Genomic DNA, 26,353 nt, shown 5'->3' on the forward strand with positions numbered 1-26,353 from the left:
TTCTTTCGTGATTTAGGTGCACGTAGAGAAAACCAGGTGGTCCGAATTATTTTTTCCGCAGCCCCCACAACGGAGGTATTTCATAATAAGATTATGGCTTTACCATATGTGAAACCACATTTTTTCCTCTCTTCGCCGCACGTTGCCTTGGAATGCCAAACGCTACGATTTCCACTGCATCATTTAATGTGCAAGAAATGCAGAAGCGCAAGAAATGCTGACCTGTAGCAACTGTTTTTCCGCGCAATGTGTTCATCTCCAGAAAGTTGTTTCAAATTTTACGCAAGACGACCATATTTTAGGAGGAGGCATTCGGAATCACTAGTTGTTCCTCTGCCAGTGGAAGATCTCACTGAATCAGGATTTCATATAAAAAACCACTAAGTATATTTTCTTCAATTTTGTGACACCTTCTTGAACTACCACGTTATATAGGAGCGAGGTTAAGATGGTGTAATTATCTGAACACAGAAAGAAATAGTACCTTAATGGATGGTGTTTTTTCCCAAGAAAAAGGCCAACTCGGTGGCGGCTACGCTGAATAACACCGTAGTATTTATGTTGGGCAATGTTTTTATAGGACGTAGGAATTCGTCCTCCTTTCGCGTACAACACGGTTGATATCGCGAAAGCACTATGAGCTACTACTTCACGACGCTCTCATATACAACAAGCTTCTCATATACAACAGCTTAGCTTCGAAAACACGCCTGTCAAAATTATCTGGGTAGGTGGCGGAAAAACTCGAAATCTAAAACGTTAAGATATTCCACGAGCAGCAACATCAAAAAAACTGGAAATGCGCTTACTTTGTCTTTAAGCTGCCTTTAAGGAAGCTTTAGCTCGGGTGCTCCTATCTAAATACATGTGAATGGATAATTCGTTTTTCTCGGCAATCACGGGGCCAAATTTGATGATATTTCTTGGATATAAAAGGAAAACTTAAAATCTAGTGACTTAAGGTTTCAAATGTTTGATTAATATCAGCTGCTTATTCAAAATTAGAAAAAAAATCGCAAATTTTCAGAGAACGAGAACTATCAAGCTTACACCTCTACCTTCGCAATGATAAATGATATCACAATTCCCTGAATTGCATCTCATAGTACATCTAAATCGGAAAAAATTTATATGTTACACATGATTCTAAAAAAATGTAGTAATATGGGAATATAGCTATTGCAGTGCCCTTTAACACAACGTGACAAATTTACGTAAGATACAAAATGACATACATAATTTGTCCGCTTTCAATGATCTAATGCATGCCGTTTACAGAACCGCGATATCTGTTCTTGATGCAGAGTTATTAATTTGTAAACTTTGTCCTTCTATATTTCTCAAGGTCCCGAATTCTTAAAAATCTTTTTAACAAAATTCAGGCCCTAAATCGAAATGCTGCTTCCGAAAGGCACTAGAGCTTAACTTTCTCCTTCCCATCCAACAAATTTTATTAATATCGATCGAGGGGTTATCTGAGTAAAACTTTCTTGCGTTTCACGTTTACTTGAATAGGCCGCGCCAGAAATGGGCCCGAGCTAAAGCTTCATCTGAAGAGTGGAACGCGACAGCATTCAAAGACCCCTGACTGCTTCTCGCTCTTGCCAGTAACTGCACCTTATGTTACCGAATTGTTTAATGGCAAACGGTGGCGGCAGACGCTATGCCCGACGGCGAGCTTATTGGTAGAAACGCGGCCTCTTGGGTTGGTCGATGCTGGAGGTTGTCCACCAGCCGCATTAAACAATTGCATCGTTTTCGCGTTTCTGTTAATGTTTCGCACTTTTAATATTTAAATATTCTCAAATATTAAAGGCATGCGCTATCGGTGTTCTGTTTCATGACATTTGCTTGTGGGCTGTGATTCTCAAAATTCCGAGAAACAAGCCCGACAGGACGACTTGGTCACTAGGTCCTAAAAGCTTCAAGAATACAGCACTGAGGTCCTATACAAGTCCGGCGCCATGCACCAAGACGCCGATTGCCTATCACGTCATCCCGCGGACCCTCCAGACTTCACTGCCAACTATTCCGGCCTCTGCGTCATTACCATCTCCGGCTTGGGTGATATACGCAGTCAACAGCTCATCGATGCAAACTTGTGCTCCATCGTCGATCGTCCACGCTCTAATCACTTCGACCTGTCCCTCAGCTGTTCGTGCTCCGCGACAATGTTCTCTACGGTCGCAGTGCCAACTCCGACGGTCCCGAGCTTCTGCTCATAGGAGCTACGCCCCTCAGTGCTATTCTACACCAGCTCCACGATGCCGCAAAAGCTTGCCACATCGCAGTATCCCGTAAATACGCCCGCGTGCGGCGATGGCTCTTCTGCCCAGGCCTTTACCGTTCTGTGCACCGATACGTTGCTAGTTGCGAGTCCTTCCAACGCCGCAAGCGTTCGCCCTTGCAGCCTGCCGGCCCACTTCAGCCTATACGCATTCCAGCTAGTCCGTTCTACAGCACCGGCCATGTCCTCGTTGGACAATTTCCGGCGAGCATTTCTGGGAACAAGTGCATCACTGGCTACGCGATACTGTGGGCCATCACACGGGTACTGCCGATTAGTTGCGCCCCTGAGGTTGAATATTTGCTGCTTCATGACGTAATCCCCGACAACGGCTCTCCACGGCAGCTGCTGACAGATCGCGCTCATAAGTTTTCGATGATATTCTTCGCTCGCGTTCCACACAATACAAACTAACCACTGCCTACCACCTGCAGAATGTTATTTGGCCGCTATCCCCGTTGTATTTTGAGACACTACTTCCATCATCTACGCACGCTTCTGCAGAACATTCCCGCGACGCCATTGCTCGTACACAAACTCAAACTCAAGCTCGTCACATTGCGTAGCACCGTCTCTCTTCCTCGTAGATGACTGAAAAGGCACGTTACGATAGCAATCACAGAAACCCTCACTTGAAGCCAGGCTCCTTGATTCTTTTTGGACGCCTTGCCACCACGTCTACCCATGAATACTTTGTTAAGCGCAAAAAGACAGACACAAGAAAGACGACAGGACAAGGCGCTACTCTCAACTGACATCATTTGTCTGTCTTTTTGCGCTTAACAAAGTATTCATGGATTCGCACCAACTAGCCCGCCAACGCATTGTGCTGAACGTCTACCCATCTTCGAAACTTTCCCCCTACACCAGGCCCTAACAGGTACCGCGCCAGCTACGCCAGAGTTCACATACTAAGACACTCCGTTAATGGTCAGTCGTCATTTTCATTTTCGTCCACCGACATCATGCGTGTGTGCCTTCTCAAGCAGTACGTTTCAGCCTAAAACCCTTTCCTTGTAAATGCTTATACGGCACTCCAACCGCCGGCGGTAATATCCTACAGGCCATTCCCGCATTCTGCAGAAAGCGCTCGGAAGGACGACGATGATATTCGGAAAAGCACGTTCGTGTTTGTTATTCTGCTATCTTGGATGTGAATTTTCCACATATATTTGTAAATTTCGCCCACCCTTTATGTCACAATATAGGTACATATTACGTTTCAAATATCTAAGCGCTACATTTGGAGAACATTCTTGCAACATGGTTCGGAAGGCATTTGAACGGTGGTGGAAATATATATATAGCCGAGTATTGTTTAAAAATGATTCACAACTCCTTTGTGTCGAAAAAAGGCAGTGTTATCAAAGTGACTCACCGTCGGCGATTCCCTGTAATCCAGCCATCACGATTAGCAATCCACCGGATATTGCCTTCATTCCGGCCGGCGGCTCCTGGTTGAGAGAAGGGCGAGTTGTGCTTGTGAGAAAAGTGAACAATGTTCCGAATTTCTCGCGGTGATGACGGCGTTGAACTAGGTCGGCGTAAAGCAAAAGCTTGGCGCGAGCACACGGAATAATTAACACCTTATGCCTAAGATCTAATTTGCTTTAAATATCTGCAAAACAACAGCTTTTCTCTATTTGCAACCCGCACGAATACCGTCCTTACTGCCAGCAATAGCCATATCTGCGACCCTTTATTTCTCAGGAAAATGCTACAGCCATAGATTTACCAAGGCGTATCTCGCATCTCTGTACCAAAGAATGACTTCAAGAAACGCCTAATAACGCCGAGGCAGGCAAGAACATTTCCGACTGCACGCGATTGCCGCTGGCGGAAATCAGTGCCTGCAATATCAACACTAAACAACGCTTTAGTTGGCATGCATCCTGAAGCATTTGCTTTCGGGAAATTGTTGCTATTGAAGGATCACCGACCGCAGTGGCACAGGGGCTATATAGCCTTTTCCTCTTGAGAACAAGACTGCAGATTCAGTTTATGGCCTGGGCGCCCGCATTTCTATGGCTACGAGAGTGCTAAAGAAAAGCTCGTGTACTTGCATGTAAATGCACGTTAAGAACACCTGGCGGTACAAATTGTTCAGGAGTCGCCAACTGCGGCGTTTCTCGAAGCGTTGTGTTGCTCTCGGACGCGAAACCTGATAATTTCAACTGCATCATTCAAGCCTGCCAGCACCAAGGACACACCCACGCAGGAGACATCCCGATGCTATAGCGCGTATGTCTACATATTCCTACACCAATTTGGGGGGCTTCGTGCCTTGATTTGTATTATTTTCCCGCGAAGTCTCAATGAACGCTGATTTCCAAATTTACCGGAAACCTATTTCGTCACCGTAGTTCAGGGAATGGCCTCAGGATTGCCACTAAGCGGACGCCGCTAGAGCACCGATCGATGAAAATTCAACATTAAACTATTTTCGTAATAGTAAAGGTCGTTTTCCCGCGATGCATTTTGGCCAGGCTAATGGCGGCATGGTCGCTTTCTTTTTGCAAACACCGTGTGCGAGTTCGGTTTGCTTCTCTGATGACGTGTAAAGTGCAGTTGTAGGTGTCGTTATGAAACGAGCCTATTCAAGGGAGACCAGCATGTGCAGCTAGTACTTAAATTTCATTTGAACCACGACAAGTGCTGCCATTAGTAGGTGAAATATGCAATGAATAGAAGCGCACTCGCGAATTAGCGAAACAGACAAGTACAACATATCTACGAAGCTCTTGCCATGGAACATTTATTTATCGAATGCTTAACTAAAGTGCCGATTACTAAGGATTGATATAGTCTTCGTCCTCGCTTCTATTCCATAGCAAAAAAGATGGACTCGTAGTCTCTACTCTACTGCCATTATGGTCTTAAAATAACCAATGTTTAAACAATGTAAGTGGGTAAACATCCAAGTGGAATATACTAATATGCAAAATAGAAATTAGCCTTGTCTCGCCAAAGGGCGGAAATTATTAGGACATATTGAGCAAATGGACGTCTAACTACGTCATATGTGCACTCGACATGTCAGGGTCATCCAAAGTTAGGCAGGCGTTTAGGAACGTCACTTATAAATACCCACAAAGAATCGTTTACTTTCTATCTCTCTGCGTATAAAACCGACACGATAAGCATACACAAAGAAAAAAATTTACGGGAAATTTTCCGCAATATAGAAAAATCACCAGGCAGGAAGCTGGAATGTCCTCAACCCAACGTTTGGTATAGCTTTGTTTGGAATTTCCACAGACAGCTCTTGTCTTTTCTAAACAATGTGTGCACATTTCTCATTGTTTACACTGCAGCGGGAGAATGGCTGATTGATCTAACCATCGTTTTAAGAAAAAAGCTGTACGCGCTTGCCAAGCTTCCTCACCATTTGTGCCTGCTCTAAACACAAAAATTATTATTGCTGCCTCTCATTCGCTGTTCCACAAAGACTTTAGTCATAAACTGCGTACCTAATGATGGACTTAAACTGGTGGACTTAATCTCGTATTGTGGATTTTTGTAGACAAATGTCAGTATTTAGTACCCAAGTGTAGGCATATAGACGACGATATAGTAGAGCAAGAATTGGCAAACTTTTGTTTAAAAGAATGTTCAGTTAACAAACCAAATCTTCCAGAAAGCACAGCAGAGTAAACAATTTTCACAGGGCCCTTGCACCGGCCACAGGGCATTTACCGGAGGATTTTTACACAGAACTGTCACCGACACCACGAGCTAGGGCTGCGAACGACCTTGCAAACGCCAAGGACACACATCTCTGAGAGTTATACACCAAACGTTTCGCAAGTTCATAGCCGTAACTTGAAAAGTTGACAGAGGCACTTTAGTCTCCTTAGGTGCGTTCAACGCGAAATAATTCTGATTTTTCTGCGCGATATCTTTACTTGGTAATGTGCTCGAATCTGGAAAAGTCAATTTCGAGGATGGGTGACCCATTTTTTGGGTGTGAGCCAAGTCAATTACAGGAGGGGGCCAGGTCGGTTTCGCACTCAGTTTTCGAATTGGGCAAACTCAATCTTGGCAGTGGGAGACTAAGCTTTTCAGGGTGGGCCAAGTCAGTTATAGGAGTGAGCCAGGTCAGCTTTAAAACGTAGGTCAACTCAATTTTCGTATTGGTCAAAGTGAATTTTGGCGGTGGGTCATCCAAATTTTGCACTTCGGCCAGGCTGGTTTGGAACATGGGTCAACTCTATTTTCGAATTGGGCTAAGTCATTTTTTATGGGGGCCAAGTCAATCTTGGAATAGGGTCAGGTCGGTTTGGAACGTGGGTCAACTCAATTCGCAAATTGGGGAAAGTGAATTTTTCGGGTGTGGGCCCCGGCGTGCGTCCGACGCCGTGAGTGTTCATCGTGGGATTTCGCAGTGCCACCCGCACCAGGTCCAGCGCCAGGTGCGTGACTTCGTCCCTTGATCACGGGGGTTTTTTGTACCATCGGTTGTTAACGCCCGAAGGACGCCCTTCGGCTTCATGGGGAATATAAGGCTTTCGCATTAAAAGCTCGCGGGACCGCCTCCGGGCGCGAAATTTGCTTTCCGGCAAGCGTTCAGGCATGACATGGCAAATACGAATTGCGTACTTCGACAGTTGGTTGCTACGCTCGTCAGGCCTGTTTCGCGTATTCGTATGTAAATCCGTCTTGCCGCGGTCGCAGCACCAGCGGCCGCCAAACCTACCCCTCCTACTTCTCCCTTGGCTCGCGGCACATGAACCAAGAAAACGTGTGTTCCCTCCAAACCCTCCTCATTCACGCCCTCTCCTGTTAAACCTGAAAGCAACGCGCGCTCCCTCCTCCTCTCCACTTGCCTGGGAGGAAGAGAAGGGCTAATGCTGGCACAATCATTTGTGGATTACTGTGGATTACGCCGCACTGGAGAGGCACAAAAGAATAAGTGTATGAGATACGCACGATGCGTGCTGTGAGTTCTGGGAAATTGAGCCAGAACTATGACCCCGGGAAACATTACTAGTTTAGTTACTAGTTATTACTAGCATTAGTTGTCAAAAAAAGCACGTTAATCAATGTAGACAAATTTCATTTTTATTTATTACCCGTGACACAGAAGGCATTACAGCGAGAGAAGAAACAGTCTACTACAATAGCAACTGTTGGTTTCATGTATATTTGCAACTAAAACTTCTTGTAAGCTGCATAAATTCATACACAACCCGACACAAATTGCGCAGAAGAAAAGAACTAAAGAAAAGTAAATTCTCAACGGGAAATCTTCTAGAGGCGCGACTAACACCTACGGTAACTGCGCGCCGTTATTTTCAACCATGAAATATTCATGTTGTAGATATGGAAGCATATAATGCACATGGACCTTTCCAGGTCGAGAAAATGCCATTCAGAGGCACATTGTATAAAAACAAGATGAAAGAGGCAGTTGATATTAGCAAGACCAAAATCTTGTAATAAAAAAAAGGCGAGAAAGTTTATAGAACCTACGTTTATCTGCGCATGCGTATGCGTCGCTAGATATACGAAATAAAATGTGGATCCTTTTTATGCTCAAATTCATCCTCACCAATACTGTGCCTGCGAAAGGAATTTGGCCGGGATCAGTTGCCGCACCAGGTGAGCTATCCAAAGCACTAGCATTATTTCATGCGAGCTAAAGTCACTGGCTCCTTGAATGTAAGAGTGGAATTTTACTTCCATGAGCGAATATACACAATGCATTTAGGCGATCTAGTTTATTTGCTATCATCACGAGGAAAACAGTCCTCGTTTCAACGCCATTTTCTTCTCAACCATTTTGCAACATTTATATAACCGCTTCAGCAAAATTTCAAATCAATCATATTCCAAATGCTGGGTGGGCGTATCGTTCTTATACTGCTGGCGATTCCCACAACAATATGGCCGTTGCCAAGGAATTGTGAATTTGTGTCCTCCTCAGCGACAGAGCGTGATATCCCCTGGATCACTCGAGCGGCCGTACAAATGATGTGCCTGAAGTATTTCACGACAAATAAACCTGCATACGGCGATGTGGGAAAAATTTTTGTCTCAAATTGTGCCTCAGTATCAAGACTGTTGTACAACACGACTCGCACGCAACCACCTCATCTTTATCCTCCTCGAAACTACGTACGTGGACGGAAAGCAGGTGCAGTCGGCCCATTAGGTGAGCTTATCAGAGCTCTAGCAGTTATGGTCATGCGAAGGTCCCTCGCTCATTGACTGTACTAGTGTGAATTTACTTTCAGGCGTACAAATTTGTTTCAGAGCAACCCTGTGTAAAACTTTCTATGCCCTATAGCTTCTTGCGATGTAGCCGACATGTCAACTTGCCGTTTGACCAAAGGGCTTAAAATGTTCAATTATTGCGCTACTCACTTCTTCTCGGTCAACTCTTCCGGCAAGCCTGGGCGCTGCAAACGAGAGAAAGAGCGAGAAGGACAGAGCGAAATAGTGAGAGAGGGCTCCAAAAAGCCTAATATGTAGATACTGAACAGTAGATACGTAATAAACAGCATTAAGACATATTTAACTAAGATTGTGTTGCTGAAGGCGACTTTTTGTCAGTTACGTTTGTCTGTTTTATGCAAGTTTTATACAAGTTTTATGCGTAGGTGACGTTCTACCACTATTACATAGGCGCACATTAAAATACGCTACTGCATGTATAGAGTGAGCGAATTGGCAGCGGCCAAAAATAAATAAATTCACTTAGGCCCCAGTACAATGGTTGTCGACGGTTGTTAATGCCAGTAGTATTCAAGCAGCGAAACGACACATCGTACAGCATAGATGCCAAATATCGAATTTTGACATCCGTAAATTTCCGTCGTAGTGACCCACAGAGAGCCAGGGTGTTACAATTTTTTATGTCTGCAATCAAGCCTGCTCTGACTCTTATTCAGGCATTCGTACACCCTTCATTCACAATCAGTCACCGTTAGGCATCGCCACATAAGCGGCAGCAAGAGCAGCACATGTGGAATATCAGGCATGACAAGGAAAACATTGTTTTTTTTTATAACACTGACTTTTTCGGCTAATATGATGCTGCTAATTTCTCCTGTTCTAATATACTTCCCCCACATTAGGAAGAGTATAAGCTAGCTGAAACCGACTGGCCCTATCTACGTTATCTACACGTTTCCCTTCATCTGTACGACGCAATTATTTCTTAAGTAGCATTAACACAATTATTTCACTCAAATCGCAACAACGCTGTCGTATCTGACTCCTATGTGGCTATGTGTCAGTTCTTTCGGCAGTATATTTAACCCGATTGTGATTTCAACCCTTGTGCTGCCCTGCTCACTCCGCATGGGGGCTGGAAAGTGCTTCTATACGTTGTTCATCAATTATTATTATTATTATTATTATTATTATTATTATTATTATTATTATTATTATTTGTGGGGCGAATGTTAGCGAACCGCACATCGTTTTCACGTTTCCCTATTTCCAAACGTTTCGTACTATAACGCATCACCCGTCATCTGCAGTACCCAGAGAATGGTGTCATTATCATGATGATCGCTGTTGGGACTGATCGATGTTGAAATGCCACCCAACGACATTACCGAAATTTTGTTTATTAGTACGAACTCATAGGATGATGACCAATGGACCTATCCTAATTCGAGCTCCTTGAAAACGTATGTTTTGTATGACACCATGCTGTGCATAAAATAACGAAGACTATAAACCAGACAGTCAAACAACGAAGACTACGTTAGAAGCAGAGAATACGATTCCTTTCTTAGTGACAGCAAAATATTGAAAACCCTGGCGTCAGAACCTCTAATGTTCAAAGAACTCTTCATTGGCTAGCCGCGTTCGCGCATTCTTACGCACGAGACTAGCGCTCGCGAAATGGGTGCTTGATTCGATTTATTTTTACACTGTCTTTGCTCTTGAACAATACTTATATCCTAATCCTCACACATTGGGATTTCGTGCCGTAAGAAGCACAGACTGTGCGTCAACAAATGAGACAACGATCCTGTATTTATCGTACCCAGACATTTACCACGACCACTTTTTCTTCCGAGTGTGCCAACACTCCGCAAAAATCGGAGCCCATTAAGTTGCTCACCTGTCGAAGTGATATCGAAACGCTCGTGGGGCTTGTGTGTCTCATCGTTTTGTGTCCTCGTCTGTGCGCTCTATAGCGCAAAACACCGGTGTGTTTGTTCATAGAAGTCTCTTACGCAACAACTCATCGTAGGAGAAAACTCCAGCAAACCCATATGCTCGACATACTAGTGAAACCAGCTAGCCAATGGTAAAAAAGCAACAGCAAATGCATATCGTAGTGAATTAGGCCAGAGCTGCTGCATCGAAGAATAACAAGGTTCAGGAAACACCGCGCTATACATTCCACACCGTTTGTGTTTTCTGTCTCTGCTCTGTGCGTACATGCATGTTGTATTAGAATAAAGGCCAAACTATGGGACATCAGCGTTAGCTACGCATACCTTGCAGCAGTACGTCATTGTTTGGCACCAACAAGGCGCCCAAGCGCCACTGGACACTGATGAAGGCTTGTTGCAAGGTATTAGTGGCAGCACCTTCATGGGCTAGTGGCATGGCCCCTGGAGGTGCAAGTGAACATCCTTCGCTTCGCGAAAACCTGTCGACAGAGGAAATATTCCGCAAGCTTCTATTGATCCTTCCTGCTCTAAGCTGTTCATTTCTACAAAAACAACATTCCTTACTACGTACACACTGTCGTGCGCGTTCGTTACACACTTCCGGCGGGGTCTCCAATGTTTATCTACAGAAGCAACTACACTCAGAGCGCGTGTGGAGCTCAAAACACTGCGCAAATTACAATGCCCCGATGCTTCACGAAGCAGCAGTGTTGAGCGCGCCCAGCTCCCCAGTCCATTAAATATATATATATATATATATATATATATATATATATATAGCATAGCTGTGGGTGAGATGGGCTACCCAGACAATTTCGGAGACAGCACCGCAGCGTAAACCCAGCTTCAAAATGTTTCTTGCCGCAATAAAGGAGCTAACGAGCGAACTATTTTTGTCAAGGTTAATTAAAGCGCCCTAATGGAGCAAGCGCAGGCACGAAACGAAATACCCACAACTGTCGCCAACATTCGTGAAATGGAAAAACTCAAGCTCGTGGCAAGTACATACCGCGTCGGCGAGTTACAGAAAAAACGAGAAAAGAAAGGTGAGAGCCTGCCTTCTACTGTCCGCCCACTCCCTGTACATTTCCTCCTTATTTTATTTGGCGTCGGTAGTGTTCTCAAGCCGAGAAATGGTGAAAAAATCTGATAGGCTTGTCATGCTACTGCTCACTCACTCTTCACTCCTACTACATGCGGAGCTGCGATAGCTGCCGCGAATGCGCATCAAACTCAAATGAAGCTCATATTTTTCCCGTGTGTGCTACCAGGAAGATCAAGATCACGAAGAACACTCATGGTAGCCGTGGAAGTAGAAGGAACGCTGCCTTTGCTTTGTGTTTTTGCACCTCGCCACGCTACCACGCTACGTGGTGCCGACGAGACATTTTGCCGCATTCTCGGCTTTTTCTTTCAAAAGCACGGCGAAAGTAATAAACGGGAACTGCTACTAATAAATGTACTTATAAAGCTAGTAAAATTGTAACGGAGAGCGTGAGAGATCAGTTTTATTGGCTTTTATTGGCTTTATTTTTTGTTTAATGTGCGCAAACTACAGCAGTTGCCATTTCAACCAAACAAAAAAGAATGCCCACAGCACACTTTCCGCGAGTATCGTTTTAACACATACGAGTAAGTGAAAGCTAAATTGAGGAAGAGTTAAAATAAGATCGGCTTGCAACTGCGAGTTCACATGAGCCTCGACGCGAGAGACGGGGAAATGTCAAGGCCAAAAAATTTTCACACCAGCAAGCCCAAATATCTATGCCGATATAAATTATTTACCATAGTCAAACGATATAAATTATTTACTATAGTCAACATATTTATGTCCACTAAAGGACGTCGGCCCCTCCTAGCAATTTCCCGCTTTCCCTGCCTTCTAGCAGCTCACAATATCTTATCCCACCACGTAATTCTCTGCAGCACCCCACTATGCTTGTTTCTCTTCCGGCATTCATTCTTTGATACTCGTTATGTGCGCGAGACATTACATGTGATGCGCAACTGAATTTTTTCCGCTCAATGCCAGCTATAATATACGAGTTACGCTCATTAGGTCTATAATTTCCACAACTGTTTACCGGTCCCTCAACGTCACGCATATCGCATCTCGCTCTTTTGTTCGTCATGTCATTCTCAACTTCTGCGCACAAGATAGGTCTAGTCTGTTCTCCTTTCCATCGGTTATTCACGACGTTGCAACCATAACGTTATTATAAGGCAGGGGCCACGTACAGAAGTCGGCCGAGTAATTGCCACTCGCTGTGTTATCGCTTTGGTGCAAGCTCGCTGCTGGTAACGTGGGCTGGTCGCTTTTTATTTTCGTTACACGGAGCTCTGTATCGAACAATATGACATAATTTCTCGTACTCTTTGCCTGGACATCAAATTTATTGTCTTCATTCCCCCATAGCCACCTTGCCATATGGCTTTAGTAGCCTGGCTGTAGATCGTTTATTTCCTGACAACTCTGCTACTACGTACACAATGTGGAACTACAGCATTGTAAAGCAGGATGGGTAGTCCCATAACACGTTTCAGCGTAATCAAAGCAACTGACTTAGGGAATCATTATTGGCTTGATATCTTGTAAGCTATGGCAGCATTGCTTAGCATATAATGGTATTTAGCAGCGCGCACACACAGATACGTGCCGCATACAGAATATGCACATACTTATTGCTTGTCACAAAGGCATTGATTAAACGTGCATTATCTCTCATTCTTCTCAGATTAATTTGATATTCCAATAATACCGGCCTCACCGATATCGCCGTTTTCCTTCACTGTACTTCTGCACCGCTCTCACCGTCACATCCAGTAATACACTTATGCAAAGGAATGCAGAGGTTAGTGAACGTCACAGTGCGGGTATGCTAGGAACAAGTGGGGTTGTATTGACCATCTTCGTGGTGTCACAAAAGTTGCAGTTAAATTCAAACAAAGAACAAGAGGAACACTCTTCTGGCAGCTGCGACCTCTCGCATGCTCTATGCCAAAATGTGACCGCTCTCCACTGGATTCCTGTGGATGCGTCTTTCCATCTTATATTCCTCAAGTCCCTTCCTTGTGGACGCTACTGAATGTACGCTTGTTTGTGCTCATAAACTAATTGCGATTTTCTTTTTTTTTTTTCTGAGTGAACATGCGCGTGTTGGGGGTTGCATGAATCTCTCCGTTTTCTTTTTTGCTTCTTTCCTATAGTTCACTCTTACATGGAAACTGAATAAACTGAGCTCTGGGTGCTTGCAATCACACTCTCAATGAAGGCCGGACCACTACGGAACCCTAAAAATTAAAAGTTTGTTTCTGCTTATCAATGTGCACCTGCACTTCGTTCATATACACAGGGTAGTTCACCGAATACTTTCAAAAATTGTTAAGGGTTGCCTGTGGCAGATAGTACAACTGTATTTCACGAGGCAGTCTACTCGAAACGGCGGAATCTACTTGCACTTAAATTAAAATGAATAATCGACTAATTAACAAAGATTCGGTAACTAACGTTTAAACTAATTACCTCACGGCCCACCCTACAATTTACAAATTCTAGCCAAGTAGTTCGCAAGGCGGATCCACTTGGAATGAATACTCAAGATTACTCCCGTTTTGAGATAATTCCAGAACTTTGCGGAGAAATGCATTGGCGGTGTCCAGTTACACTTGCGCTTGAATGCATAAAATGCCGTTTTATTAATATATATATATATATATATATATATATATATATATATATATATATATATATATATAAACGTCGAGCGTCCTGGAGCGCGGCAATTTTGCGCGTATTCGAGGGCTTCTTTCATGCTCGGAAAAAACATTGTGTAGCACCACGTAATGATCAACAGAAAGCTGTATCGGGAGTTTTTCAAGTTGCTCTACAACTTGCTCTTTGGCACTTTTCATCTAATTATAGTGTTTAAGAAGCTGACTACTAATTGATTAAGACTTATGTAATTAGGTAGAACGAAAAAAATAATTTGAGTATCTCCAAGCGAAGGCAAACTAAGTTGCCTTGCCATTTACGTAAACTACCTAATTACCTAAATTACGTGGCAATATCATTACTTAAATCTTGGCGCATGATAGTTCATATATGCAATTTACTCCCGCATATGTAGCATTTAACCGAGAACGAACCTGATTTGGTAGCACATGCTTATAAGTACGCTAAAACATGGAGCCTTTTATTAAGGTATACACATTTTCACATTTTATAGATAATCGCCAAACTTTTATCATTTATGATGGTTACAGCCGAAGAGGCTCTGACGTTCCGATCCTTTTTATTTAGCTCCCAAGACGGGCGTTGGTAATATAAGCACTACATGGGCAAGAACGACGTTCCGGTCTGGCATCACGTTCTTGTCACTAGATGCCTGGCGCCATTGTTAAAGGTCAACAGCAGCAACATTTCCCAAAAGCTTAATTGGTTTTATTTTAGTGGCGTATGCGATTGAAGAAATAATGGAACAACTGCAGGACTGGTAATTTCCTCTTTTCTTTATAATATGGGCCATTAAAGAGCGCTCAAGCAAACGACACGTTCATGTGGTTGGCGGATATGACGCAAATTCCAAACATGGCCTCCCGAGATTTGGAGCACGCTGTGCCTGCCGCGCAATGAGCACCACGGAGGCGGGGTGGTTTCAAACATTCAGCATTATGCGTTGTATGTAAGGACCACCCGTCGCGAAAGCACTATCTTTATACAGGTTAATGCGCTTAGAGAATGTGTCACGCATCAGGTAGGTGTTAGGAAAATCTATGCAGCGTCTGTAGCAGCTACTCACCTGTAGAGCGAGGTCTCTGAAGAACTGCTCCACGTCGTCATGGAAGCCACGCTTGGCCTTTTCAGCGCTGCCACTCATCCTCCTGGCTTTAAAAGAGCCATCTCCATTAACTTCCAATTATCCAGGTGGTGCTTTAGGATCACCTGCTAGCGAGGCAAACGTTTAGGTCGGGCATTCACATCAGTTAATTCCTTCGGTCACGTATTTAGCTAATGTAAAGTATTTAACGAATTTAAAAGCGCTCTTCTTTCGTGCTTTAGGTGCACGTAGAGAAAACCAGGTGGTCCGAATTATTTTTTTCCGTAGCCCCCACAACGGGGTATCTCATAATAAGATTATGGCTTTACCATATGTGAAACCATTTTTTCCTCTCTTCGCCGCACGTTGCCTTGGGGTGCCAAACGCTGCGATTTCCACTGCATCACTTAATGTGCAAGAAATGCTGAAGCGCAAGAAATGCTGACCTGTTGCAACTGTTTTTCCGCGCAATGTGTTCATCTCCAGAAAGTTGTTTCAAATTTTACGCAAGACGACCATATTTTAGGAGGAGGCATTCGGAATCACTAGTTGTTCCTCTGCCAGTAGAAGATCTCATTGAATCAGGATTTCACATGAAGAACCACTAAGTATATTTTCTTCAAGTTTGTGACACCTTCTTGAACTACCACGTTACATAGGAGCGAGGTGAAGATGGTGTAATTAATCTGAACACAGAAAGAAATAGTACCCTAATGGGTGTTTTTTTCCCAAGAAAAGGGCCAACTCGGTGGCGGCTACGCTGAATAACACTAGTATTTATGTTGGCCAATGTTTATACAGGACGTAGGAATTCGTCCTCCTTTCGCGTACAACACGGTTGATATCGCGAAAGCACTATGAGCTACTACTTCACGACGCTCTCATATACAACAAGCTTCTCATATACAGCAGCTTAGCTTCGAGAACACGCCTGTCAAAATTATCTGGGTAGGTGGCGCAAAAACTCGACATCTAAAACGTTAAGATATTCCACGAGCAGCAACATCAAAAAGACTGGAAATGCGCTTACTTTGTCTTTAAGTTGCCTTTAAGGAAGCTTTAGCTCGGGTGCTCCTATCTAAATACATGTGAATGGATAATTCGTTTTTCTCGGCAATCACAGCGCCAAATTTGATGATATTTCTCGCATATAAAAGAAAAACTTAAAATCTAGTGACTTAAGGTTTCAAATGTTTGATTTATATCAGCTTTTTATTCAAAATTAGAAAAAAAATCGCAAATTTTCAGAGAACGAAAACTATCAAGCTTACACCTCTACCTCCGCAATGATAAATGATATCACAATTCCCTGAATTGCATCCCATAGTACATCTAAATCGGAAAAAATTTATATGTTACACATGATTCTAAAAAAATGTAGTAATATGGGAATACAGCTATTGCAGTGCCCTTTACCACAACGTGACAAATTTACGTAAGATACAAAGTGACATACATAATTTGTCCGCTTTCAATGATCTAATGCATGCCGTTTACAGAACCGCGATATCTGTCCTTGATGCAGAGTTATTAAATTGTAAACTTTGTCCTATATTTCTCAAGGTCCCGAATTCTTAAAAATCTTTTTATCAAAATTCAGGCCCTAAATCGAAATGCTGCTTCCGAAAGTCACTAGAGCTTAACTTTCTCCTTCCCATCCAACAAATTTTATTAATATCGATCGAGGGGTTATCTGAGTAAAACTTTCTTGCGTTTCACGTTTACTTGAATAGGCCGCGCCGGAAATGGGCCCGAGCTAAAGCTTCATCTCAAGAGTGGAACGCGACAGCATTCAAAGACCCCTGACTGCTTCTCGCTCTTGCCAGTAACTGCACCTTATGTTACCGAATTGTTTACTGGCAAACGGTGGCGGCAGACGCTACGCCCGACGGCGAGCTTCTTGGTAGAAACGCGGCCTCTTGGGTTAATTGGCCGATCCTGGAGGTTGTTCACAGCCGCGCCCAACAATTGCATCGTTCTCGCGTTTCTGTTAATGTTTCGCACTTTTAATATTCAAATATTCTCAAATATTAAAGGCATGCGCTATCGGTGTTCTGTTTCATGACATTTGCTTGTGGGCTGTCATTCTCAAAACTCCGAGAAACAAGCCCGACAGGACGACTTGGTCACTAGGTCCTAAAAGCTTCAAGAATATAGCATTGATGTCCTATACAAGTCCGGCGCCATGCACCAAGACGCCGATTGCCTATCACGTCATCCCGCGGACCCTCCAGACTTCACTGCCAACTATTCCGGCCTCTGCGTCATTACCATCTCCGCCTTGGGTGATATACACAGTCAACAGCTCATCGATCCAAACTTTTCCTCCATCGTCGCTCGTCCACGCACTAATCACTCCGACCTGTCCCTCGGCTGTTCGTGCTCCGCAACAATGTTCTCCACAGTCGCAGTGCCAGCTCCGGTGGCCCCGAGTTTCTGCTCGTAGGAGTTACGACCTTCGGTACTATTCTCAACCAGCTCCCCGATGCCGCAAAAGCTTGCCACATCGCAGTATCCCGTAAATACGCCCGCGTGCGGCGATGGTTCTTCTGCCCAGGCCTTTACCGTTCTGTGCACCGATACGTTGCTAGTTGCGAGTCCTTCCAACGCCGCAAGCGTTCGCCCTTGCAGCCTGACGGCCCACTTCAGCCTATACGCATTCCAGCTAGTCCGTTCTACAGCACCGGCCATGTCCTCGTTGGACAATTTCCGGCGAGCATTTCTGGGAACAAGTGTATCATTGGCTACGCGATATTGTGGGTCATCACACGGGTACTGCCGATTAGTTGCGCCCCTCAGATTGAATATTTGCTGCTTCACGACGTAATCCCCGACAACGGCGCTCCACGGCAGCTGCTGACAGATCGCGCTCACAAGTTTTCGATGATATTCTTCGCTCGTGTTCCACACGTTACAATCTAACCACTGCCTACCACCTGTAGAATGTTATTTGGCCGCTATCCCCGTTGCATTTTGAGACACTAGTTCCATCATCTACGCACGCTTCTGCAGAACATTCCCGCGACGCCATTGCTCGTACACAAACTCAAACTCAAGCTCGTCACATTGCGCAGCACCGTCTCTCTTCCTCGTAGGTGACTGAAAAGGCACGTTACGATAGCAATAACAGAAACCCTCACTTGAAGCCAGGCTCCTTGATTCTTTTTGGACGCCTCGCCACCACGTCTACCCATCTTCAAAACTTTCCCCCTACACCAGGCCCTAACAGGTACCGCGCCAGCTACGCCAGAGTTCACATACTAAGACACTCCTTTATGGTCAGTTGTCATTTTCATTTTCGTCCACCGACATCGTGCGTGTGTGCCGTCTCAAGCCGTACGTTTCAGCCTAAAACCCTTTCCTTGTAAGTGCTTATACGGCACTCCAACCGCCGGCGGTAATATCCTACAGGCCATTCCCGCATTCTGAAGAAAGCGCTCGGAAGGACGACGATGATATTCGGAAAAGCACGTTCGTGTTTGTTATTCTGCTATCTTGGATGTGAATTTTCCGCATATATTTGTAAATTTCGCCCACCCTTTATGTCACAATATAGGTACATATTACGTTTAAAATATCTAAGCGCTACATTTGGAGAACATTCTTGCAACATGGTTCGGAAGGCATTTGAACGGTGGTGGAAATATATATATAGCCGAGTATTGTTTAAAAATGATTCACAACTCCTTTGTGTCGGAAAAAGGCAGTGTTATCAAAGTGACTCACCGTCAGCGGTTCCCTGTAATCCAGCCATCACGATTAGCAATCCACCGGATATTGCCTTCATTCCGGCCGGCGGTTCCTGGTTGAGAGAAGGGCGAGTTGTGCTTGTGAGAACAGCGAACAATGTTCCGAATTTCTCGCGGTGATGACGGCGTTGAACTAGGTCGGCGTAAAGCAAAAGCTTGGCGCGAGCACAAGGAATAATTAACACCTTATGCCTAAGATCTTATTTGCTTTAATTATCTGCAAAACAAAAGCTTTTCTCCATTTGCTCCCCGCACGAATACCGTCCTTACTGCCAGCAATAGCCATATCTGCGACCATTTATTTCTCAGGAACATGCTACAGCCAAAGATTTACCAAGGCGTATCTCGCATCTTTGTACCAAAGAATGACTTCAAGAAACGCCTAATAACGCCGAGGCAGGCAAGAACATTTCCGACTGCACGTAATTGCCGCTGGCGGAAATCAGTGCCTGCAATATAAACACTTAAACAACGCTTTAGTTGGCATGCATCCTGAAGCATTTGCTTTCGGGAAATTGTTGCTATTGAAGGATCACCGACCACAGTGGCACAGGGGCTACATAGCCTTTTCCTCTTGAGAACAAGACTGCAGATTCAGTTTATGGCCTGGGCGCCCGCATTTCTACGGCTACAAGAGTGCTAAAGAAAAGCTCGTGTACTTGCATGTAAATGCACGTTAAGAACCCCTGGCGGTACAAATTGTTCAGGAGTCGCCAACTGCGGCGCGTCTCGTAGCGTCGCGTTGCTCTCAGACGTGAAACCTGATAATTTCAACTGCATCATTCAAGCCTGCCAGCACCAAGGACACACCCACGCAGGAGACATCCCGATGCTATAGCGCGTATGTCTACATATTCCTACACCAAGTTGGGGGGCTTCGTACCTTGATTTGTATTATTTTCCCGCGAAGACTCAATGAACCGTGATTTCCAAATTTACCGGAAACCTACTTCGTCACCGTAGTTCAGGGAATGGCCTCAGGACTGCCACTAAGCGGACGCCGCTAGAGCACCGATCGATGAAAATTCAGCATTAAACTATTTTCGTAATAGTAAAGGTCGTTTCCCCCGCGATGCATTTTGGCCAGGCTAATGGCGGCTAGGTCGCTTTCTTTTTGCAAACACCGTACGCGAGTTCGGTTTGCTTCTCTGATGACGTGTAAAGTGCAGTTGTAGGTGTCGTTATGAAACGAGCCTATTCAAGGGACACCAGCATGTGCAGCTAGTACTTAAATTTCATTTAAACCACGACAAGTGCTGCCATTAGTAGGTGAAATATGCAATGAATAGAAGCGCACTTGCGAATTAGGAAAACAGACAAGTACCACATATCTACGAAGCTCTTGCCATGGAACATTTATTTATCGAATGCTTAACTAAAGTGCTCATTACTAAGGATTGATATAGTCTTCGTCCTCGCTTCTATTCCATAGTAAAAAAGATGGACTCGTAATCTCTATTCTACTGCCATTATGGTCTTAATATAACCAATGTTTAAACTGTGTAAGTGGGTAAACATCCAAGTGGAATACACTAATATGCAAAATAGAAATTAGCCTTGTCTCGCCAATGGACGGAAATTATTATGACATGTTCGGCAACTGTATGTCCAACTACGTCATAGGTGCACTCGACATGTCAGGGTCATCCATAGTTAGGCAGGCGTTTAGGAACGTCACTTATAAATACCCACAAAGAATTGTTCACTTTCTATCTCTCTGCGTAAAAAAACAGGCACGATAAGCGTACACAAAGAAAAAAAATTGCGGGAAATTTTCCGCAATATAGAAAAATCACCAGGCACAAAGCTGGAATGTCCTCATCCCAACGTTTGGTCTAGCTTTGTTTGGAATTTCCACAGACAGCTCTTCTCTTTTCTAAACAATATGTGCACATTTCTCATTGTTTACACCGCAGCGGGAGAATTGCTGATTGATCTGACCATCGTTTAAAAAAAGAAAGCTCCACGCGCTTGCCAAGCTTCTTCCTCACCATTTGTGCCTGCTCTAAACACGAAAATTATTATTGCTGCCTCTCACTCGCTGTTCCACAACGACTTTAGTCATAAACTGCGTACTTAATGATGGATTTAAACTGGAGGACTTAATCTCCTATTGTGGATTTTTGTAGACAAATGTCAGTATTTAGTACCAAAGTGTAAGCATATAGACGACGATATAGTAGAGCAAGAATTGGCTCATTTCTTTTGTTTAAAAGAACGTGCAGTTAACAAACCAAATCTTCCAGAAAGCACAGCAGAGTAAACAAATTTCACAGGGCCCTTGCACCGGACACACGGCATTTACCGGAGGATTTTTACACAGAACTGTCACCGACACCACGAGCTAGGGCTGCGAACGACCTTGCAAACGCCAAGGACACACATCTCTGAGAGTTACACACCAAACATTTCGCAAGTTCATAGCCGTAAATTGAAAAGTTGACAGAGGCACTTTAGTCTCCTTAGGTGCGTTCAACGCGAAATAATTCTGATTCTTCTGCGCGATATCTTTACTTGGTAATGTGCTCGAATCCGGAAAAGTCAATTTCGAGGATGGCTGACCCATTTTTTGGGTGTGAGCCAAGTCAATTACAGGAGGAGGCCAGGTCGGTTTCGAACTCAGTTTTCGATTTGGGCGAACTCAATCTTGGCAGTGGGAGACTGAGCTTTTCAGGGTGGGCCAAGTCAGTTATAGGAGTGAGCCAGGTCAGCTTTAAAACGTGGGTCAACTCAATATTCGTATTGCTCAAATTGAATTTTGGGGGTGGGTCATCCAAATTTTGGACTTGGGCCCGGCTGGTTTGGAACTTGGGTCAACTCTATTTTCGAATTGGGCTAAGTCATTTTTTATGGGGGCCAAGTCAATTTTGGAATAGGGCCAGCTCGGTTTGAAACGTGGGTCAACTCAATTCGCAAATTGGGGAAAGTCAATTTTTCGGGTGTGGGCCCCGGCGTGCGTCCGACGCCGTGAGCATTCATCGTGGGATTTCGCAGTGCCACCCGCACCAGGTCCAGCGCCACATGCGTGACTTCGTCCCTTGATCACGGGGGTTTTTTGTACCATCGGTTGTTAACGCCCGAAGGACGCCCTTCGGCTTCATGGGGAATATAAGGCTTTCGCATTAAAAGCTCGCGCTACCGCCTCCGGGAGCGACATTTGCTTTCCGGCAAGCTTTCAGGTATGACGTGGCAAATACGAATTGCGTACTTCGAGTGTTGGTTGCTCCGCTCGTCAGGCCTGTTTCACGTATTCGTTGTAAATCCGTCTTGTCGGGGTCGCAGCACCAGCGGCCGCCAAACCTACCTCTCCTACTTCTCCCTTGGCTCCCGGCACATGAACCAACCGAACGTGTGTTCCCTCCAAACCCTCCTCATTCACGCCCTCTCCTGTTAAACCTGAAACCAATGCACGCTCCCTCCTCCTCTCCACTTTCCTGGGAGGAAGAGAAGGGCTAATGCTGGCACAATCATTTGTGGATTACTGTGGATTACGCCGCACTGGAGAGGCACAAAAGAATAAGTGTATGAGATACGCACGATGCGTGCGGCGAGTTCTGGGAAATTGAGCCATAACTATGACCCCGGGAAACATTACTAGTTTAGTTACTAGTTATTACTAGTATTAGTTGTCAAAAAAAGCGCGTTAATCAATGTAGACAAATTTCATTTTTATTTATTACCCATGACACAGAAGGCATTACAGCGAGAGAAGAAACAGTCTACTACAATGGCAACTGTTGGTTTCATGTATATTTGCAACTAAAGCTTCTTGTAAGCTGCACAAATTCATACATGACCCGACACAAATTGCGCAGATTAAAAGAACTAAAGGAAAGTGAATTCTCAACGGGGTAAACTTCTAGAGGCGCAACTAACACCTACGGTAACTGCGCGCCGTTATTTTCAACCATGAAATATTCATATTGTAGATATGGAAGCATATAATGCACATGGACCTTTCCAGGTCGAGAAAATGCCATTCAGAGGCACATTGTATAAAAACAAGATGAAAGAGGCAGTTGATATTAGCAAGACCAAAATCTTGTAATAAAAAAAAGGCGAGAAAGTTTATAGAACCTACGTTTATCTGCGCATGCGTATGCGTCGCTAGATATACGTAATAAAACGTGGATCCTTTTTATGCTCAAATTCATCCTCACCAATACTGTGCCTGCGAAAGGAATTTGGCCGGGATCAGTTGCCGCACCAGGTGAGCTATCCAAAGCACTAGCATTATTTCATGCGAGCTAAAGTCACTGGCTCCTTGAATGTAAGAGTGGAATTTTACTTTCATGAGCGAATATACACAATGCATTTAGGCGATCTAGTTTATTTGCTCTCATCACGAGGAAAACAGTCCTCGTTTCAACGCCATTTTCTTTCTGAACCATTTTGCAACATTTATATAACCGCTTCAGCAAAATTTCAAATCAATCATATTCCAAATGCTGGGTGGGCGTAACGTTCTTATACTGCTGGCAATTCCCATAACAATATGGCCGTTGCCAAGGAATTGTGAATTTGTGTCCTCCTCAGTGACAGAGCGTGATATCCACTGGATCACTCGAGCGGCCGTACAAATGATGTGCCTGAAGTATTTCACGACAAATAAACCTGCATACGGCGATGTGGGGAAAAGTTTTTGTCTCAAATTGTGCCTCAGTATCAAGACTGTTGTACAACACGACTCGCACGCAACCACCTCATCTTTATCCTCCTCGAAACTACGTACGTGGACGGAAAGTAGGTTAAGTCGGCCCATCAGGTGAGCTTATCAGAGCTCTAGCACTTATGGTCATGCGAAGGTCCCTCGCTCATTGACTGCACTAGTGTGAATTTACTGTCAGGCGTACAAATTTGTTTCAGAGGAACCCTGTGTAAATCTTTCTATGCCCTATAGCTTCTTGCGATGTAGCCGACATGTCAACTTGCCGTTTGACCAAAGGGCTTAAAATGCTTAATTATTGCGCTACTCACTTCTTCTCGGTCAACTCTTCCGGCAAGCCTGAGCGCTGCAAACGAGAGAAAGAGCGAGAGAACGAAAGCAAAATGGTGAGAGAGGGCTCCACAAAGCCTAATATGTAGATACTGAACAGCAGATACGTAATAAACTGCATTAATACATATTTAACGAAAATTGTGTTGCTGAAGGTGACTTTTTGTCAGTTATGTTTGTCTTTGTTGTACACGTTTTACGCGTGGTTATAACATTATAACCATTATAACCATTATAACATAGGCGAAGATAAGAATAATCTGCTGCATGGATAGAGTGAGGGAAGATACAGCGGTCAAAAAGTAATAAATTCCGGCCGACCCCAGTTTACGATAGTTGCCGACGTTACTGGTAGTAGTACTAAAGCAGCGAAACGACACACTGTACTGCAAAGATGCCATTGATCGAATTTTGGCATTCGTAAATTTCCGTGGTAGTGACCCACAGAGAGCCAGGAGGGGCGTGTTGCAATTTTTATGTTTTGATATTAAGCCTGCTCTGCCTCCTTTGGAGGGATTCGCACGCCCTTCATTAACGATCAATTACCGTTAGACACCGGCACATAAGCAGCAACAGCAAATGCGGAATATCAAAGCTGACAAGGAAGACATTTTTTATAATACAGACTTTTTCGGCTAATTTGATGCTGCTAATTACGCCTGTTCCAAAACAATTTATGTACTTTACACAGATTTTCCTTCATCTTTACGCCGAAATTATATCGGAAGTTTAGTTAACACAATTATTTCAGTCAAATGGCAACTACGCTGTCGTAACTGCCTCCTATGTGGCTATGTGCCAGTCCTTTCAACAGTATACGAGTATTTCACCCGATTGCGATTTCAACCCATGTGGTGTTCTACTCACTCAACAAGAGGGCTGGTAAGTTCTTTATGCATGTTTTACCAATAATAATAATAATTTACTATTATTATTATTGTTATTATTATTATTATTATTATTATTATTATTATTATTATTATTATTATTATTATTATTACTATTTTAATTATTTCGGTGAGGTGAACGTTAGCGAACGGTATATCGTTATCATGATGATCGCTGTTGGGACTGATCGATGTTCAAGCGCGGTGCAACGACGTTACCGAAATTTTGTTTATTAGTACTAACTCATGTGATTATGACCAATGGACCTATCCTAATTCGAGCTCCTTGAAAACCCATGTTGTATATGACAAATGCTGTGCATAAAATAGCGAAGACTAAAGCAGACAATCAAACAACGAAGACTGCGTTAGATGCAGCGAATACGATTCCTTTGTTAGTGACAGCAAAATACTGAAAACGATGGCGTTACAACCTCTTTTTTACAAAGGACTCTTCATTGTCTACCCGTGTTCGCACATTCTTACGCACCAGACTAGCTCGCGAAATGCGCACTTAATCTGATTTATTTTTCACTGTCTTCGCTCTTGAACAACACTTATATGCTCATCCTCACACATCCAAAGTACGTCTGCGAAGGATTTCCGCGCTAACTCTGAAAGCTGCCGCACATTGGGATTTCGTGCTGTAAGAAGCACGGACTGTGCGTCAAGAAATGAGACAACGATCCTTTATTTATCCTACCCAGCCATTTACCACGACCACGTTTTCTTCCGAGTGTGCCAACACTCCGCAGAAATCGGAGCCCATTAAGTTGCTCACATGTCGAAGTGATATCGAAACGCTCGTGGGGCTTGTCTGTCTCATCGTTTTGTGTCCTCGTCTGTGCGTTCTATAGCGCAAAACACCGGTGTGTTTATTCATAGAAGTCTCTTACGCAACAACTCATCGTAGGAGAAAACTCCAGCAAACCCATATGCTGGACATACTAGTAAAATCAGCTAGCCAATGGCAAAAAAGTACCGACGATTACGTTACTTCCTAATGCGAAATTTGAGCGCAGCAAATAAGCTGTTTCACCTTTTCGATAGATTGAGGCAAAGAAATCGAGCAACACATGTATGCGCTATCACAGAATTTTTTTTTATTTTTCACACGTATTCCTTTAACAAAGACTCCACTAGGTAAGCTTCTGCTTCGGCGGCACGCACCTCTGGATTCTGACGCCGACGGCGCTGGGCCTCTGCTCTGGCAGCTCGTTTAGCAGCAGCAGCAGCAGCAGCAGACGGAGGACTTCCATCGGTCGTCTCGCTCATGGCTCAGAAAGAACTGGCAGATAATTTCGCAGTGGCGAACGGCAGCGGCAATTTCGGCTCGGGCGGTGCACATATACAGATCCGCCGCCACCGATCTGGCTCTCTGATTGCCACCGCACAGGGCGAACGGCAGCGGCAATTTCGGCTCGGGCGGTGCACATATACAGATCCGCCGCCACCGATCTGGCTCTCTGATTGCCACCG

General features: G+C 44.2%; 1 protein-coding gene across 1 annotated transcript in view; it reads right to left on the minus strand.

The window, feature by feature from the left end:
• LOC142590346 (uncharacterized) overlaps positions 1–26,353 on the minus strand; it is a 173,888-nt gene that overhangs the window by 113,773 nt on the left and 33,762 nt on the right. Inside the window, exons 8-9 of the mRNA XM_075702401.1 lie at positions 23,969–24,003; positions 3,666–3,741 (exon numbers count right to left, since the gene is read on the minus strand). Of these exons, the coding sequence (XP_075558516.1) occupies positions 3,666–3,741; positions 23,969–24,003 (111 nt within the window). The remainder of the gene's footprint in view (positions 1–3,665; positions 3,742–23,968; positions 24,004–26,353) is intronic.

This window comes from Dermacentor variabilis, chromosome 8 (genome assembly GCF_050947875.1).
Source record: "Dermacentor variabilis isolate Ectoservices chromosome 8, ASM5094787v1, whole genome shotgun sequence".
In the NCBI taxonomy this organism is placed as follows: Eukaryota; Metazoa; Arthropoda; class Arachnida; order Ixodida; family Ixodidae; genus Dermacentor; species Dermacentor variabilis.